This window comes from Somniosus microcephalus, chromosome 7 (genome assembly GCF_052327205.1).
Source record: "Somniosus microcephalus isolate GS21.2 chromosome 7, FLI_Smic_1.0, whole genome shotgun sequence".
Lineage (NCBI taxonomy): Eukaryota > Metazoa > Chordata > Chondrichthyes > Squaliformes > Somniosidae > Somniosus > Somniosus microcephalus.
The window spans coordinates 93185684-93205089 of record NC_140993.1 but is presented as its reverse complement, the minus strand read 5'-3'; the positions used below and the strand labels follow the sequence as shown (position 1 = coordinate 93205089).

The following is a 19406-nucleotide window of genomic DNA, read 5'->3' as shown; positions in this document are numbered from 1 at the left end:
GTGGTGAAACATTCCATGTTCTAATAACCTATGTGAAAAGATTTTTTTTCTAACTTTCCCTTTCATTCTTCCTGTGATAATCCTGGGTTTATGCCTTCTTCTACTGCCCTCTCTTAAAACCTTTCATAAATTTCAAACCTCTATTACATTTCCTCTTCACCTACTCTGCTGTTACAATGAAAAGCTCCAATTTTTTTAACCTTCATAACTGTAATCTCTCATTCATTCCGTCTATCATTCTAGTGAATCGGCACTGTACCCTTTCTGTGATTGCAATAGTGTTCCTATAATGCATTGCCAAGAACTGCATGCATTAACGTGCCTATTTTATTCCATCATTGCTTCCTTCTCATGCACCAGATTTCCTACTTTTGAACATTCACATCTCCAGACAGGCTATCAAGAGGAAGTGGCAAGTGGAGACAAAGCAGTTTCTCAAAGGGGAAGGTGTATAAGAGCAGTAGGGTAAGCAGCCTGTGAGCATATTACTTGGCCTCTTTGTTATGGAAATGTGGCAACAGAGAGGAGACATTCTAATGCTCAGGGAAATTTATTACTTCTTGTGAACATATTTACTGCTTCTATAGCAGTGTTACAGTGTACATGGAAGCTAGTGTTGCCCATGGTAACTGAACAGCATAATGTGCTGTTTTTAAAAATGTACTCTGTACAGTTGATTGGTTCCTATGTTTTGCCACTTTATTTTGGAAGTTATTTAATTTACAAGGCAAAATAAATTAAAAATGAAAAAAAAATGAAAAACACAAAATAATTAATTACAGAGTACAAAGCTGTCTTTATAGGGTTTGATTATGAATTTAATTCACACTTTATAATCTTTGGTAATCTATAATGCACCACCAAGCACTATTATTGACAGGCAAAAAAATATAAGGTGGTTGGGCCAATCTGTGCTCCGAAGAACTTTCTAGGAGAGAGTGGAATAGAGAGGTCAATGGCACTGCGCTTGTATTATGATGAAATATTTAATGGACAATTCAGTAGAAGTTCCCTTAGAAAAAAACTACTTAATGGGGCAGATTTTACGGAGTAGGCCGCCAGCATCCTAATAGACTATGAACTTACCTGATGGGGACCCTCCTTCACGAACTTGCTGTTTGATGCTGTGTACTCGACGACAGCATAATGACCCACAGATCCCAGTGGTGCAACGTATGCGGAAGCGTACCTGGGATCACATGGGCCTAGTGCGCCAATCAGTGGAAGCGTCGAGTTTCTTCTTACAGCGTTGACAGATATGTGGGAACCATTGCATCAGGCTTATAGAAGAAAGGAGGGTGCAGACTGGCATCTGACACGCTGAATGTTGCATTAAAAGCTTTAATGTCAGGAAATAAGATTTAAATATATAGGGTTAACATTTCATTCTTAATTTTGGATTTAGTATCGGTTGAATTCCGTCAGTCACAACCATATGAGGTACAGAGAACTGAACAGTGACACTCAGATTGTCCCACACAAAACAACTGGTGAAATGACAGCACCAAGCTTCAATATCAGGAATTCAATAATACAGAGATTAAACGTGTAGACAGTATCAAAAAAACCACTTTGCAATACTACGAAGCTCAGGGCTAAATTATTCAAATGGAGCTCAGGTGCGTCGATCTGTTGTAATGTTCCAATTTCACTTTTATGCGAGCTAAAATATGCCGAATGATGCTTTGGATCTTTTGAGGCATCCCCTTACATTGATGAAAACAGGCCCTGATCCTGTTTGCATCAGCCATAAAATTTTCATATGTAATTTCTGGGCAGTTGAGGGGCAGCTAGCCCAACTCTGCACGAGCAATGAGGATTTTCCCGTCGGTGAGGATCATGTGTCAAGTTGTAACTTCCGGTCTCTTGTCATTATTATTCTCCGAATCACTCCCACTCTGACCTCTCTGTCCTTGGCCCCTTACACTGTTGCAATGAAGCTCAACGTAAGCTCGAGGAAGAGCACCTCATCTTTTGATTAGGCACTTTACAGCCTTCTGGACTCAACGTTGAGTTCAACAATTTCAGACCATAACCTTTGCCCCCATTTTTTCGGATGACAGCTGCTGCTCATGATTCTGATATTCTCCTTTACAACTCTTTTGCTCCTTTACTTGTCCCATTGCCATTCTTTTTGCCTTGCCCTATCATCCCTTTTGCAATTTAATCTCTGGCACCTTCCACCCTATCACAGACCTTCCCTTTTGTTCTTCCCTTCCCTTCCCCCTTTCCTTGTCTCTGTACTTGCTTAAAACCTGTTACGTCTCTAACCATTTCCAGTTCTGACGATAGGTCATCGACCTGAAACGTAGGGGGAATTTTAACCCAAATAAATGGGTGAGTCGAGGTCAGGTGGGAAGTTAGTGTTAAAAGTCTGAATCCCGACCCCAAACTGCCTCCAACTCGCTGCAAGAAGGCAGATCGTCCATTGAAATATTATAATATCATGCTTCAGCTTTAACCACCATTTTAAATTTAACTGTAGCTGATCGGGTTTTGTAGGCCTCGTGAAACCCGCCAGCTAAAGTAAGATGAAGATTGCTGGATCCAGGAGGTAAGTGCCTTTTATACATGCCTCCTGGATCCACGACTGCCAACCCACCTTCCGCAATCGGAGACCTTGGGCTGGATTTTGATACTGGGGCGGGCTGGGGTTGTGTAATCCGCATTTCGTGTTATCCCCCTGATTCTAAATCGATGTGGGAGATTGATGCGATTTTAACTTAATTGGCCAATTGAGTTCCAACATGTGGGAACCCATGGCCAATGTGTTTTTCCAGTCTGAAAGTCACCTCCGATGACATCATCATTGCTGCTGCATTTAAGGTCTGCAACAAGCCTTGCTTCTTCTGCAGGCTGCCAACCTTTTGGCCTTTGCAGTGAGAGGCACCTGCAGGAAGAATGGCCAGCCAGAGACCTAGCTCTGCACCCCGGTTTGATGGCGTGGCCCTGCAGGCTTTAGTTGAGGGAGCAAGAGCACATAAAGAGGTGCTCTTCCCTTCTTCAGGGAGGAAGAAGCCTCCCCAGCAGACCAAGGCTGTGTGGATCCAGGTGGCAGAGGAGGTCAACTCATTGTCAGTAAACCGCAGAACCTGGCTTCTGTGCAGGAAGAGATTTCATGACCTTCTGTGCACTGGAAAAGTGAGTATGAATTTCCCATCACCCTCAATCTGATCCCCATTGCCTTTCCTCACCAGCACTCAGCTTTAGCAATCTCTTCCTCCACATCCCACTTGACACTGACATCCATGCACCCTTACCCATTCCCTCTCTCTATGGTCACATTCACCTAACTGTTCGACTATGCAGCCCTCACACTCCCTATCACTGTGATGCTATGAAAACAACTGACAACACACAGGGAGGGCCCTTGGTCTTGCCACCTCACTCCATCTTTGCCTCCTTCTAAGCATCTATGCTATGGATTCTCTACACTCACTCCTTCATTCTCACTCAACCTCCACTTGTCTCCCTCATTGCAGGAAAAGAGAGCCCACAATAAGAGGGAAAGAGCGAGGACAGGAGGAGGGCCACCCTCAGTAGCCCACTTCACCCCTTAGGAGGAGGCGGTCCTGGAGATCATGGGTGTGGAGGACGATGTGCAAGTGGGGGATGGACAGACGGGTGCATCACAGCAAGCTGGTGACAGAATAGTTTTCCATCTCTCTCATTGATATTGCATGAGTCGCTGATAATGATTCTGAAGCTCTACCAGATGGACTTATGACCATCTGCAATATGCCATGTGCATGTAACCTTGGCCTCACATCTCTGACTCTTCCCTTTACTCCCCCTCAGGACCATCGCAAGCACCCATTCCCACTAGCCAGGAGGAAGAGCCTGAGCATCCAGACTCCTCAGAGGAAGCTGCAACCTCTGAGGGCGCAGCGTCAGCAGAATTAAGCGCACCCCGCACCAGTGCAGACACTCACACCTCGGTGGGACCTTCGGGACATAGAGTAGTGTTGTCACCTGGTGTATCACAGCTCACAAGAGAGCAGCAGCAGATTGTGGAGACAGGGACAGCAGTGGAGTGTCCTAATCAGAGGACGCAGGACTCTGCCAGCTCGGCTCAGCTGCATGTCGACCCTCTGCCTCTGGGTCCATCCACAAGATCAGCGGTGCTGGAACTCCAGGAACAGATGCAGGAGTCTCTGGCAGGTTTTGGCTCCAGGGTCGCTGTGAGTGTGGAGCGAATGGAGGAGTCCATCGCTAACATGAGCAGAGCCTTTGTGGAGTCATTGGCGCATGAACGCATCACCACGGAAAGGATGGCAACCTCCAGGGAAAGGATGGCTACAGTAGACGAGAGGATGGCTATGGCCATGGAGGAGCTAAGTTGCCAGAGTGTAGAAAACATGGTGAGTGTTCAGAATAGACTGACATCTCTGGAGGAGCGATGGTCATCTATTGAACAGAGAAAACAGACCTTCATGAAGTCCTTCTGAGTAGGACTGCCTGTGCAGATACGGGTGCAGCAAGGTGCTCTCAAGCCACTTGCAAGCGCTGAGGGGGACCTGACCCATGAGAGGGAAGTTGGTGGCAGACATCAAGGAAGTGGGGGCTCCTCTCCAAGCACTCACACTTCCATGCCACTGCAGAGCCCTCAGTCAGAGCCCCACCAGAGTCCACACACAATTGAGATCGGCGTCTCAACCCCTACACAGCCGCAGGAGCAGCAGACTGTTGCCGAGCCCTCACAGTCTCGCAACCCCAGAGGACGCCCGCCAAATGTGTCACGACAGGAGCAGCAAGAAAGTGAGCAAGGGGCCTCCACATCTGCTGAAGCCACAGGGGAAGCACCATGTAGGAGCATGCGTAAGAGAAAGATACTACACAAATAGTCACAAGGGTAGTCACTTGGGTGAAATTTGATGTTTTATGCTAAAAAGCCATCAGATGATTCATGTAAATAAAAAATCTGATGGCTACTGCTGTAGTTGTGGCGTGTGTCATTTCGCGAATGGGACTTCCACATTGTGGGCTTAGGATTACTTGCAATTGTCAGTATGGTGGTCAAATAGCTAGGAATCCGCTGGTTCTTGGCCATTGTTGATGCTCAGGTAAGAAGCTGCGAGGCAAAAGTGCTTGATTGGCTTGGCTAAGCAAATCTAGCCAAGATGAGTGCTTTCCTTGCATCCCGGGCAGCAATGTGGTCGCGCGCTGGCACCTTCTGTCCTGTGCAGCTTCAGGTGGGTGAGCCCCAGCTTGGCGCTCCTGTTGTTGCTGCTGCTGTTGGTTCTGCTGTTGTTGGTGCTGCTGTAGTTCATGGTTATGCTGGTGCCGCTGCTGGTCTTCGTCCTCATCTGATGTCCAGAAGGGAAGGAAATAAATGGCTCCCATGCTTCTGGTAGATGCCTCAGTTGAGGAAGCGCTCAGTCAAGATGGCGAGAGGGGTTTCCCAGGAGGTCACACTGGAGATGGATGTCAGGCTCCAAACTTCCGCAGCAAATGATGGCTGATCAAATATCCTCTTTAATGGTGAAGCTGCAGCTAAAAGTCAGCTATCCAATTGTGCTACCGCCAGGTTTCACCGTCGTGTTTCAGAACAGGCGGGCTTCACGTGGGAAAAAGGTTAAAATCGCAAAGGCCTTTCAAAATGGCATTATAGAGGCAATTTAGTGCTTGTTAAGGGCCTTAATGGCCTATCCCGCCTCTTGGAGGCGGGACGGAGACGGGACCATTAGACACGATTTAATGAAAATTGCTTGGAGGTGTGTTGGAGGCCCACCAGTTTTTGCAATTTTAACCCCCCACACGCCTCCAATCCTGCCTCAACAGTCCAATGAAAATCGAGCCACTTATTTTCCATGTTAAGAACATAAGAAGTAAGAGCAGGAGTAGGTCATAAGGCCCCTCGAGCCTGCTCTGCCATTCACTAAGATCATGGCTGATCATCCACCTCAACTCCACTTTCCTGCCCGATTTCCATATCTCTTGATTCCCCTAGAGTCCCAAAATCTATCTATGTCAGCCTTGAATATACTCAAAGACTCAGCATTCACAGCCCTTTGGGTCAAAGAATTGTGAAGATTCACAACCCTCTGAGTGAAGAAATTCCTCCTCATCTCAGTCTTAAATGGCCTACCCCTTAACCTCAGACTATGCCCCCTAGTTCTAGACACTCCAGCCAGGGGAAACAACCTCTCAGCATCTACCCTGTCAATCCCCTTCAGAATCTTGTATGTTTCAATGAGATCACCTCTCATTCTTCTAAACTCCAGAGAGTACAGGCCCATTCTACACAATCTCTCATCACAGGACAGCCCTCTCATCCCAGGAATCAATCTAGTGAACTGTGCAAGGAGACCAGAACTGTTCACAGTACTCCAGATGTGGTCTCACCAAGGCCCTGTACAATTGTAGCAAGACGTCCTTACTCTTATACTCCAACCCCCTTACAATAAAGACCATTTGCCTTCCTTATTGCTTGCTGTACCTGCATGCTAGCTTGCTGTGTTTCTTGCACGAGGACACCCAAATCTCTCAACACCAACATGTGAAAGCTTCTCACCATTTAAAAAATATTCCGTTTTTCTATTCTTCCTACCAAAGTGAATAACTTCTCATTTCCCTACATTATACTCCATCTGCCAATTTACTGCCCACTCACTTAATCTATCTGTATCCCTTTGCAGACTCTGTGTTCTCCTCACAGCTTACTGTCCCACCTAGCTTTGTATCATCAGCAAACGTAGATACATTACACTCGGTCCCTTCATCTAGTTCATTAATATAGATTGTAAATAGCTGAGGCCCCAACACTGATCCTTGCGACACCCCACTAGTTACAGCCTGCCAATCTGAAAAAGATCCGTTTATCCCTACTCTATGTTTTCTGTCTGTTAACCAATCCTCTATCCATGCTACTTTATTACCCCGAACCCCATGAGCCCTAATCTTGTGTAATAATCTTTTATGTGGCACCATATCGAATGTCTTTTGGAAATCCAAATATACTACATCCACTGGTTCCCCTTTATCTACCCTACTAGTTACATCCTCAAAAACGAATAAATTTGTCAAACATGATTTCCCTTTCATAAAACCATGTTGACTCTGCCTAATCATGTTATGATCTTCTAAGTAACTTTATACCACTTCCTTAACAATGGATTCCAGCATTTTCCTGCCAACTGATGTCAGACTAACTGGCCTGTAATTCCCTGTTTTTTTCTCTCCCTCCTTTCTTGAATAGTGGTGTTACATTTGCGACCTTCCAATCCACTGGGACCTCTCCAGAAACTAGGAATTTTGGAAGATCAAAACCAATGCATCCACTATCTCTTCAGCCACCTCTTTTTAGAACCCTAGGATGTAGGCCATCAGGTCCAGAGGATTTGTCGGCTTTTAGTCCCATAAATTTCTCTAGTACTTATTCTCTACTTATATTAATTATGTTACGTTCCTCACCCTCATTAGACCCTTGGTTCCCCACCATTTTTGGTATGCTTTTTGTGTCTTCTACTGTGAATACAGATACAAAATATTTGTTTAACGTTTCTGCCATTTCCTTATTCTCCATAATAATTTATCCTGTCTCAGCCTCTAAGGGACCAACGTTTACTTTTGCTACTCTTTTCCTTTTTACATACTTGTAGAAACTCTTACAATCTGCGTTTATATTTCTTGCTAGTTTTCTCTCATTTTATTTTTTCCCTTTTTATCAATTTTTTTGGTCAACCTTTTTTGGTTTCTGAAACTCTCCCACTCCTCAGGCTTACTATTATTCTTTGCAACATTATAAGCTTCTTCTTTCAATTTAATGCTATCCTTAACTTCTTTAGTTAGCCACGGTTGGATCACTTTTCCCATGGAGTTTTTGTTTCTCAATGGAATATATTTTTGTTGAGAATTATTGAATATTTCTTTAAATGCTAGCCACTGTTTATAGACCACCATACCTTTTAATCTATTTTTCCAATCTACCATAGCCAACTCGCCCCTCATACCTATGTAATTGGCTTTATTTAAGTTTAAGACTCTAGCTTTGGACTTAGGCAAGTTACTCTCAAAATTAATGTAAAATTCTATCATATTATGATCACTCTGCCCCAGAGGATCCTTTACTATGAAATTGCTAATTAACCCCGTCTCATTACACAATACAAGATCTAAAATAGCCTGTTCCCTGGTTGGTTCCATGACATATTGTTCTAGGAAACTGTCCTGAATACATTCCATGAACTTGTCCTCCAGACTGCCTTGTTTTGATTTGTCCAGTCTATACGAAGATTAAAGACCCCAAGATTATTGCATTACCTTTGTTGCAAGCTCCTAATATTTCTTGATTAATATTCTGCCCTACGGTATAGCTACTGTTAGGGGGGCCTATATACTACTCCTACCAGTGCTTTCTGCCCCTTGTTATTCCTTATCTCCACCCATACTGATTCTACTTCCTGATCTTCCGAGCCGAGATCCTTTCTCACTACTGTCCTTATTTCATCCTTTATTATCAGGGCCACTCCCCCCTCCTTTTCCATTCTGCCAGTCTTTTCAAAATGTCAAGTACCCTGGAATATTTAGTTCCAAACCTTGGCCACCTTGCAACCATGTCTCTGTAATGGCTATTAGATCAAACCCATTTATCTCTATTTGTGCCACTAGTTCATCTATCTTGTTATGAATGCTTTGTACATTCAGATAAAGAGCCTTTAATTTAATTTTTTTTTACCATTATTCCCTGCTTTGACCTTATTCTCTGCTGCACTGCTACCATTAAACTTTCTGGGGGGAAAATTTGGTTGATTTGCACCTCCCGTTAGCACCCTAAGAGGGCACTAACAGGGCGTAAAGCAACTAGTGCCTGGGCACGGCGCAGCTAACGCCTTCCGCAAAATTCAGCTGGAGGTTCGTAATCGCCGTGCGCAGCACCCTGCTCGCGCCCCAGCTGCGATCTTCCGTAGGGCCCCTTGACTTACCGCCGGACGCTATGTCTGACAGGGTCAGGGGGGCCTAACTGCGGCTGGGGCGGCGCAAATTAAAGGGACGGTGCCTGGTGGCCATTTTGATTGCTGGCTGCCTGCCAGCAGCTGCCCGCTTTGCCGTCCACGGCCTTCTGTGCAGCCCCGCTGCGGAGTGCCAGCTGCGGTCTGTGAGCTCGGCACTTTTCTTGAGTGCTGGGCTCTTTTGCCGGCATTCCAATCCCTGGTGGCCCAGCTGGGCCCCGGGTCGCGCTGTACTAGGCCCCTCCCATTTAATAAGGGGAGGAAGGCATGGTGCTGCGGCACGTAGCATCACGATATTCACTCACAGTGCCCCAAGAGGGAGGCGAGGCGCTTCCAGTACTGCCCCATCTCCCTCTTGGGGTGCCCCTGCGAAGTTAGTGCCCCAAAAGGGGCGCGACCCAATTTTTCCCCCTCTGTCCCTTCCTGTCACACTCTCTGCTTATTTTTACCCAAATCGCTACACTGCTCTATTGCCTTGACCTTTCTCTTTAGATTTCTAAATTTCCTCTCACCTGACCCCCTCCCCCCCCCCCACCCTTTATTTAGTTTAAAGCCCTATCTACAGCCCCAGTTATTCAATTCACCAAGACGCTGGTCTCAGCCCGGTTTAAGTGGAGCCCGACTCGACAGAACAGCTTCCTCTTTCCCCAGTACTGGTGCCAGTGCCCCATGAATTGAAACCCCTTTTCCCACACCACTCTTTTCAAAGATAAAGGTTTTCAAATTATGATGATATTTGTGTTCTGAATTCCAGAAACAACTTCATCAACATTTGATGCATTGCGTGGGTGCATTTTTGTGAGTGCTGCTCAATTTTCTTCTAGATTCAGTTCATGCTATTTTATATTTGATTTTAACTTCATCGTTAAATCTGCAACTTTAGTAGGACTGATGGGTAAACAATAATGGTCTGTGGGCTTAATTGTACAAAAATAAAATTTCAGAAGTAATAAAATGGAAAATATACACAAGCTGTGAAATTTCATAATATAGGTAAAGCATTTAATCTGACAGTGTATTTTATAACTTGAATCTTTAGACGGACAGCAAGCCCAGGGAAAAGAATGTCTCCCTATGACCGATGATTTTTTTATTGGGGCAGATGTTTTAATCTTTTGTAAACTGGCACACACAGGGCATTACAAGGTGTAACCAACCAGAAAAAGGGGCACTATAACTTAATATCTCCATCCCAGTTGCTGCATGGCTTGCATTTCTGATAGGCTTGGAGGCAAGTTAAGAAGAAACGAGCCGCAGATTCACTCTAATATTCAAATGACACAGAAGATGCATTATAATGCCTTCCCCATGTTTCTTTGGTCTTCAATTTACAATATTACACCCATAAAGATACTGAAATATCAGGAGCAGCTCTCTCTCCCTATAACACCTAAAGTACAATTCAGTTAAAAACAAAAAAATTTACAAACTTTAGTTCTGCTTTCTCAGTTGTCCTATGTTTCTTCTAAATTTCTCTCTTCCCCATGCTCTCTCCTATTTTTAACTGCAATGTTACTTTTTTTTCCCATCTACATTACCTGTTCTAATCCTCTCCAACTGTACACCTTTAACTTTATACCATTTACTTACCTTCTTTCTCTCACCTAAGCAGCACTTACTCACCAATAACCTGCTCACTGATGCCCAGTTTGAGTTCCACCAGGACCACTTGGCTCCCTACCTCATTACAGCCTTGGTTCAAACATGAACAAAAGAGCTGAATTCCAGAGGTGAGGTGAGAGTGACTGCCCTAGACATCAAGGCAGCCTTTGATTGAGTGTGGCATCAAGGAGCCCTAGTAAAACTGAAGTCAATGGGAATCGGGGGTCAAACTCTCCACTGGCTGGAGTCATACCTAGCACAAAGAGAGATGGTTGTGGAGGTTGGAGGTCAATCATCACAGCCCCAGGATATCACTGCAGGAGTTCCTCAGGGCAGTGTCCTAGGCCCAACAATCTTCAGCTGCTTCATTAATGACCTTCCCTCCATCATAAGGTCAGAAGTGGGGAAGTTCGCTGATGACTGCACAGTGTTCAGTGCCATTCGCAACTCCTCAGATAATGAAGCAGTCCATGCCAGCATGCAGCAAGACCTGGACGACATTCAGGCTTGGGCTGATAAGTGGCAGGTAACATTCGTGCCACACAAGTACCAGGCAAGGACTATCTCCAACAAGCAAGGGTCTAACCAGCGCCCCTTGACATTCAACAGCATTACCATCACTGAATCCCCCACCATCAATATCTTGGGGGTCACCATTGACCAGAAACTTAACTGGACCAGCCACAAAAATACCGTGGCAACAAGAGCATGTCAGAGGCTGGGTATTCTGCAGTGAGTGTCTCACCTCCTGACTCCCCAAAGCCTTTCCACCATCTACAAGGCACAAGTCAGGAGTGTGATGGAATACTCTCCAGTTGCCCGGATGAGTGCAGCTCCAACAACACTCAAAAAGCTTGACACCATCCAAGACAAAGTAGCCCGCTTGATTGGCACCCCATCCACCACCTTAAACATTCACTCCCTCCACCACCGGCGTACCGTGGCTGCAGTGTGTACCAGCTACAAGATGCACTGCAGCAACTCGCCAAGGCTTCTTCGGCAGCACCTCCCAAACCCGCGACCTCTACCACCTAGAAGGACAAGGGCAGCAGGCGCATGGCAACACCACCACCTCCAAGTTCCCCTCCAAGTCACACACCATCCTGACTTGGGTGTATATCACATTTCCTTCATCGTCGCTGGGTCAAAATCCTGGAACTCCCTTCCTCTCAGCACTGTGGGAGTACCTTCACCACACGGACTGCAGTGGTTCAAGAAGGCGGCTCACCACCACCTTTTCAAGGGCAATTGGGAATGGGCAATAAATGCTAGCCTTGCCAGCGATGCCTACATCCCATGAATGAATTAAAAAAAATTTAGAAATGGGAGCAAGTTCCAAAACGTTGGGTTTTCATTGGCTACAAATTGAACATAAGGAGTGATTGCTAAACCAGCCTAACTGCTATGTCACTTCTGTGCTCGATCGGGAATCCTGCTTCAGGAGAGAGACTTCCATGTGCCGCTCTTCTACTTTTACACCCGCTTCTGGTCCAATTTAAGTCAGCGTGCTGGGTTCCACAATGTACTACAGAGATACAGGGTATAAAGATGGAGAATAAGCTCCCTAAGCTTAATTTGCTAAAACCAAACTTCAACTCGTTTACGCTTCGGAATGATGCCGACGATGGGAAAACCACATGCCTATCTCTAGTTGAAATCCTGTAGTGTAAGAAGTGCCATCAAGCCCTAAGTTTTAAGATTTACATGGTTGCATCATTGACAGAACCAGATTTATCTTTATGTAAAGGGTTCTTCTCAGGTAATCACTAGCAGTCCTTGCAATCCAATGGTGCTGCAAACAAGCAAGTTTGACCACATTTTTAAGGGTTAAATAATTTTTTTCACTTTGGAGCAGAACATTTGTAAATGATCAACAGAGGGAAAGTAGCATCTTGTGATGCTCTCTAGTGCCATGATCTTTGGGAAAACATGCATAGTTCACAGCTCTGTGTCCAACAGAGCAGCCAGAGAAATCCCCTCCTCCACACTTTCTGTACATCGTCCCAAAATCGCATTATGAAAGGGTCTGTTGTATTAAACTATTTCTGGAGGCAGCAATGAGAATAATGGCAAAAGTGAATGACACTGATGGAAAGCAATTTGGCCAAATGGAGCAGTGTAATGGCTTGGCTCAGTTGCACTGACAGTAACCAATTTGAAAAAGCAGAGAGGCACAGTGCTGCAGAAATGAAGAGAAATGAAACTAGCTCCCCCTCCCCCACCACTCATCTTTGACAACAGTCAGCATTCAGCATATCAGAATATCATTTATCTATGTCTGGGTAATTATTTTAATGGAAAGGATAAGAGCATTCTCTCATGGAAACACTTTACAGGCATTGTGATCATGAAGAGGCTACCTACAGAAGATGTTTCATTGCATGAATTTTATGCCTTCGATTTTTGGTTTGTTAAACTTTCACTGAAAGCTTATCCTGTGATTAGGGTTGCCAGCTCTGGATGTATTCCTGGAAGTTACATCACGTGACCTCCCAGCCCTTTTTCCATTTCCAGTATGTACTCTAACTAATGAACAAAAGTGTTCAAAGAAAATGAAAAAAAGCACACAATTTTTGAATGCCAATATAAATTTTCTCCTGAAATAAAAACAGAAAATGCTGGAAATACTCAGCAGGTCAGGCAGCATCTGTAAAGAGAGAAACAGAGTTAATGTTTCAGGGCGATGCCCCTTCATCATCGACCTGAAACGTTAACCCTGTTTCTCTCTCCACAAATGCTGCCTGACCTGCTGAGTATTTCCAGCATTTTCTGTTTTTATTTCAGATTTCCAGCATCTGCAGTATTTTGCTTTTAAATTTTCTCCTGGTTGCTTACAGCTGTGTCCTGGAGATTAATCTTCAATTCTTGGAGACTCCAGGACAATCCTGGAGGTTTGGCGACCCTACCTGTGACATGCTTGCACTTTCAAGCAAACCAGATTTTACAGCTTTCTATTCATTGGTCCATATTTCTATCAATTCACTACTCTTCCCTCCAGTTTAGAAGTTTATGAGTTCAAGTTCCACACCAAGACTTCAGCACATAACGGAATGGGAAAAGTGCAGCATAGATTTAATACGAAGTTACCAGAGATAGTTAAAATTATGAGAAGAAACTTGAGAAGCTAGGGTTTTTCTCATCAGAACTGAGAAGGTTGAGGGTTGACCGGATAAAGGCCTTCAGGTTTTTGAGGATTTACGATAAAGTTAATGGTGATCGAGGACACAAATAAAAAGAATTCAAGGGGGAGGGGAGAATTTAGAAATAATTTCTTTACACAGTGAAGGGATAGAATTTGAAATTCTCTGACACAAACTGCTGTTGAAACAGTGTCCATGATACTTTTAAAAGGGAATGCAATAGCTGCTTAAAAAAGAGGAATGTTAAAGGTAATGAAAGTGAGTGGGAGAGTGGCATTAGACTGGGTGTCCTATGTGGAGAAAACATAAATACAGAAGTGATGGGCCAAATGGTCTATTTCTGTGCTGTAGCATCCTATGATTTCATGTTAATCAAAGGAAAAAGTTATGAAAGTAAACTACTGCGGATGCTGGAAATCGGAAATAAAAACAGAAAATGGAAATATTTAGCAAGTCAGGTAGCATCTGTGGAGAGAGAAAGACATAAAACGTTTTCGGTCAATGACCTTCTGTCAGAACTTTGAAAGAAGTTACATTTATATAAGGCCTTTCATGACCTCAGGCCATCCCAAAGTGCTTCACAGCCATTAAAGTACTTTTGAAGGATAGTCACTGTTGTAATATAGGGAAATGCAGCACAGCAAGGTCCCACAAAAAGCAATGAGATAAATGACCAGATAATCAAATTTAGTGATGTTCATTGAGAGATGAACATTGGCCAGGACATCAGGAGAACTTCCTTTCTCTTCTTCGAATAGTATCATGGGATCTTTTACATCCACCTGATAAGGCAGATAGGACTTCAGTTTAATCTCTCATCCAAAAGACAGTGGAGGTCTTTTTGACTTTGGGTGATAGCATAAAATGGGCGATATCGATTCTGCCACCCCTCAGACATCTCTCCCAATTTTCATTTCCATTGGGAAGGGAAAAGGTCAGCAGGTGAGCACAATTAAGTGTTTTTTTTTCCATTTTGAATTGTATCACACCATTATAGGGGCTATACTTCTGTTTTCTTTGATTGTATAGATTGGGGTTTCTTTCATAAGAACATAAGAACATAAGAAATAGGAGCAGGAGTAGGCCAATCGGCCCCTCGAGCCTCCTCCGCCATTCAATAAGATCATGGCTGATCTGATCCTAACCGCCAATCTACTATCACAGAACCATCTCCTGAATCTAATAGAATTAGACACACGAAATAGGAGCAGGATCAGGCTACACGGCCCCTGGGCCCGCTCCGCTAACCACAGGGCCATGTCCGATCCGAACCTAGACTCATGTCCAAATTCCTGCCCGCTCCCCGTAACCCTTAATTCCCTTTACTTCTAGGAAACTCTCTATTTCTGTTTTAAATTTATGTAATGATGTAGCTTCTACAGCTTTTTGGGGCAGCATATTCCATGGACCTACCACCCTCTGAGTGAAGTAGTTCCTCCTCATCTCAGTTTTGAAAGAGCAGCCCCTTATTCTAAGACTATGCCCCCTAGTTCTAGTTTCACCCATCATCGGGAACATCCTCCCCGCATCCACCCGATCCAACCCCTTCACAATCTTATATGTTTCAATAAGATCGCCTCTCATTCTTCTGAACTCCAATGAGTAGAGTCCCAATCTACTCAACCTCTCCTCATATGTCCATCCCCTCATCCCCGGAATTAACCGAGTGAACCTTCTTTGTACTGACTCGAGAGCAAGTCTGTCTTTTCTTAAGTATGGACACCAAAACTGTATGCAGTACTCCAGGTGCGGTCTCACCAATACCTTGTACAACTGAAGCAATACCTCCCTATTTTTATATTCTATCCCCCTAGCAATGAAAGCCAACATTCCATTGGCCTTCTTAATCACTTGCTGCACCTGCATACTAACCTTTTGAGTTTCGTGCACCAGGACCCCCAGATCCCTTTGTACTTCAGTACTTTCCAGTTTCTTGCCATTAAGATAATAACTTGCTCTACGATTTTTCCTGCCAAAGTGCATAACCTCACACTTTCCAGTATTGTATTCCATCTGCCAAATCTCTGCCCACTTACTTAGCCTGTCTATGTCCCCTTGCAGGTTTTTTATGTCCTCCTCACTCACTACTTTCCCTCCCATCTTAGTATCATCTGCAAACTTTGATATGTTACACTCGGTCCCCTCCTCCAAATCATTAATATAGATTGTAAAGTGTTGGGGACCCAGCACTGACCCCTGCGGAACACCACTAGTTACTGATTGCCAGTCTGAGAATGAACCATTTATCCCAACTCTCTGCCTTCCGTTAGATAGCCAATCCTCTATCCTTGCCAGAATATTACCCCCAATCCCGTGATTCTTTATCTTAAGCAATAACCTTTTGTGTGGCACCTTGTCTAATGCCTTTTGGAAGTCTAAATACACTACGTCCACTGGTTCCCCTTTATCCGCCCTATATGTTACTTCCTCAAAGAACTCCAGCAAATTTGTCAAACATGACTTCCCCTTCATAAAACCATGCTGACTTTGTCCTATTAAATTATGATTATCCAAATGTCCTGTTACTGTCTCCTTAATAATGGACTCCAAAATTTTACCTACCACAGATGTTAGGCTAACCTCCTTCCAGCCTTCTGTCTACTGCCCTTTTTAAATAAGGGTGTTACATTAGCAGTTTTCCAGTCTGCCGGGACCTTTGCTGAGTCCAGGGAGTTTTGGAAAATTATTACTAATGCATCCACAATCCCTACCGCCACTTCCCTCAAGACCCTAGGATGTAAGCCATCAGGTCCAGGTGATTTATCCGCCTTGAGTCCCATTATTTTACCGAGTACCACTTCCTTAGTGATTTTGATCGTGTTTAGCTCCTCCCCCCCTATAGCCCCCTGTTTGTCCAGTGTTGGGATATTCTTAGTGTCCTCTACTTTGAACATAGCATTTTTTTTAATGTAAATATAACACTTTCCCACAGAACCCATCAATTCATTGTATATTAAAATCATTCACAACATAGCATAAAAAATTGACCAGACATGCAATTACTTCACAGTCGAGTCTGTCTCTCACTTCAATACTATTTTAGTCCTTTAAATGGCTAAATCTGTGAATTACCATAGTGGCACTAATTTAATTAGCCCTAAGCAGTGGAAATACAGCGACTATGAATCATTTCCTCTCTAAAATGTGATACCATTATTTTCTGTGATGGAAACTTAAGAACACACAAATCACATCTGGGCACAAGTTTTGCATCCATCAAGCGCTCCCTTCTAGTCTAAAAAGAATGTTCCACCTAAATCTGTCTCTCTCATTATCTTTCTAATGGAGTTTTTCGAGGTTGCAGTTTGTAATTTTTTCAAATTTTTAATATATTCAGCAACTTTACAGGCAGCAGTTTGTAAAATTAGCATATTTTCTTAAAATAGCACATGCTAAAAATATTGGACATGTTTAATGACATTGATTGATACTTTAACTGTCAATGAGGGAAAAATCCACTCATAATAATTGATGTTCAGAATACCCTATCAGCGATATAATTGGCATCCACCTTTTTCTGTGAAAAGCAAGAGATTAGTTAACATTGCCAATTTTTTTCAACATATATTTGATACTTGGTGCCAGTCCCAAATGGTGTTAAACATGTTTATGGCACTGTTTTACTGCTTAAAATAAAGCCTGAGGGCTGACGTGCTGTGAAAGCACAGACCACACCATCCCGTAGTTGGAAGGACTTTGATGTTTACAATGTGTCTTCTCAGTGGCCTGAGGTCCCCAAACTGTTATTTTATCATTTTTGTTGTGTATTTGTTTTGGGGAAAAAAAAATCATTATTTTTCAAATATCGACATTGATTTGTTTCTGGGTAGGTCAGTGTAGCGTCCATGTTTGCTTAATTAAAACCCACCTCCAGCAAAAGCTTCTCTTTTTCAAGACACTCCATTATGTGACCATAGCTGTCATTTTATTCAAGAGTGCTCAGAAAACCAATAATATTACGTCTGCCACACAAAGCACTTTTGAATGTGTTACAGTTTAGTTGTATGAATTAATCATGGACGGATGAGCATTTCCCGGCATGCTAAAATCCATTCTTAGGGGATTCTTATGATTCATATTTAATACAGGGACTAACATACACTAGTCCTTTTGCATTTGTGACATTATTAAATTCCAGTTGTTTCCTTGGATGATTGTTATATCAGTTTCAGTAACTGATTTTGTAGTTACAGTAATCTTAATCTATTCAAATATACACAAGGCTCACTGTTAAAGTGAAATCAAATCATTGGACAGAGATTTCCCCAGAGGTGTGCTGTTCTGTCTACAAAATCCGCTTCCTAGCCATCGAACCCATCGTTCTCCCTGGCAAATGTCTGAGGCTGAACCAGACCGTTCGCAACCTTGGTGTCATAATTGACCCAGGGATGAGCTTCCGACCACATATCCATGCAATCACCAAGATGGCTTATTTCCATCTCCGGAACATCGCTCGACTCTGGCCCAGCCTCAGCTCATGTGCTGCTGAAACCCTCATCCATGCCTGTGTTAGCTCTAGACTCGACTATTCCCATGCTCTCCAGGCTGACCTCCCACCTTGCACCTTTCGTAAACTTGAGCTCATCCAAAACTCTGCTGCCCATATCCTAACTTACACAAATCCCGTTCACCCATCACCCCTGTGCTCCCTGACCTACATTGGCTCCTGGTACGGCAATGCCTCGATTTAAAAATTCTCATCCTGGTTTTCAAATCCCTCCGTGGTCTTGTCCCTCCCTATCTTTGTAACCTCCTCCAGCCCTACAACCCGCCCAGATCTCAGCGATCCTCCAACTCTGGTCCCTTGCGCATCCCCAATTTTAATCGATCCAACATTGGCGCCGTGCTGTCAGCTGCTTAGGCCCTAAGCTCTCTACCATTCTCTCCTTTTAAGACACTGTTTAAAACTTACCTCTTTTACCAAGCTTTTGGTCATCTGCCTTATCTAATATTTCCTTATGTGGCTTGGTGTCAAATTTTGTTTGATAACAATCCTGTGAAGTGCCTTGGGACATTTTACTACATTAAAGGCGCTATATAAATGCAAGTTATTGGCCCAGAAATTCGGGTCGGGGGTTTCCCGCGGGTGTAAGCCCCCGACCAGCACTTACCTAGCGCGCCGGCCATTGTGTTGTGGGTCCACGTGGAATTGCGATCCTGGGCCTGCTCCAACTGCTGGTGCACAGTGCTTGCCTATCCCAGGGGCGCAGTTAGTTCGCTGCATCCCCTGGGATCACGTGGGCCATGGGGAACCAATCGGAGCAGGGAAATGCCCATTATTAAGTTTGACAGGAAGAGCTATCAAAACTTAGAAATACTACGGGCCCTAAAACATCACTAAATCTTCAAATAAATTTATTTTTAAATCACATTTTTTAAATAAACTATAAATTACATGAAATAACTATTTTAAACAATAATTTAAATTTTTGAAAAAAATAATTTTATTTTCTAACGGGGCTAAAAATTAAACTTACCTTTCTTTAAAGTATTAAAAAATAATAAACCTGTGGAAAAAATGTTTTAATTTTAATTAATTTACCACTTACCTTGTAGAAAGCAGGCCTTGCGCCTGCTTTTTAAATGTCTAACTTCTGCAACACGTCCCATGGAAAGATGCTTTTAAGTGAAGTATAATCAGTGCATTGAAGAATTCTGACAGACAGCAAACCAGGAAGTAAAATGCACTGATTATACTTCACTTTTTATAAAT

The 19406-nt window shown here is 43.6% G+C and overlaps 1 protein-coding gene across 10 annotated transcripts in view; it reads left to right on the top strand.

Moving 5' to 3' along the window:
• The window catches only part of LOC147114800 (RNA-binding Raly-like protein), an 859876-nt gene that overhangs the window by 499751 nt on the left and 340719 nt on the right, over positions 1 to 19406 (top strand). For 7 of the 10 annotated variants that reach the window (XR_015078991.1, XR_015078992.1, XM_085992749.1 and 4 more), the window contains one exon: positions 361 to 465. The exons of the other annotated variants lie outside the window; for them this stretch is intronic. Coding sequence is in view for 5 of the 7 variants with exons in the window: in XM_085992749.1 (XP_085848875.1) it covers positions 361 to 465 (105 nt within the window). In the remaining 2 variants the exon portion in view is untranslated. The remainder of the gene's footprint in view (positions 1 to 360; positions 466 to 19406) is intronic. 10 annotated transcript variants of the gene reach the window in all.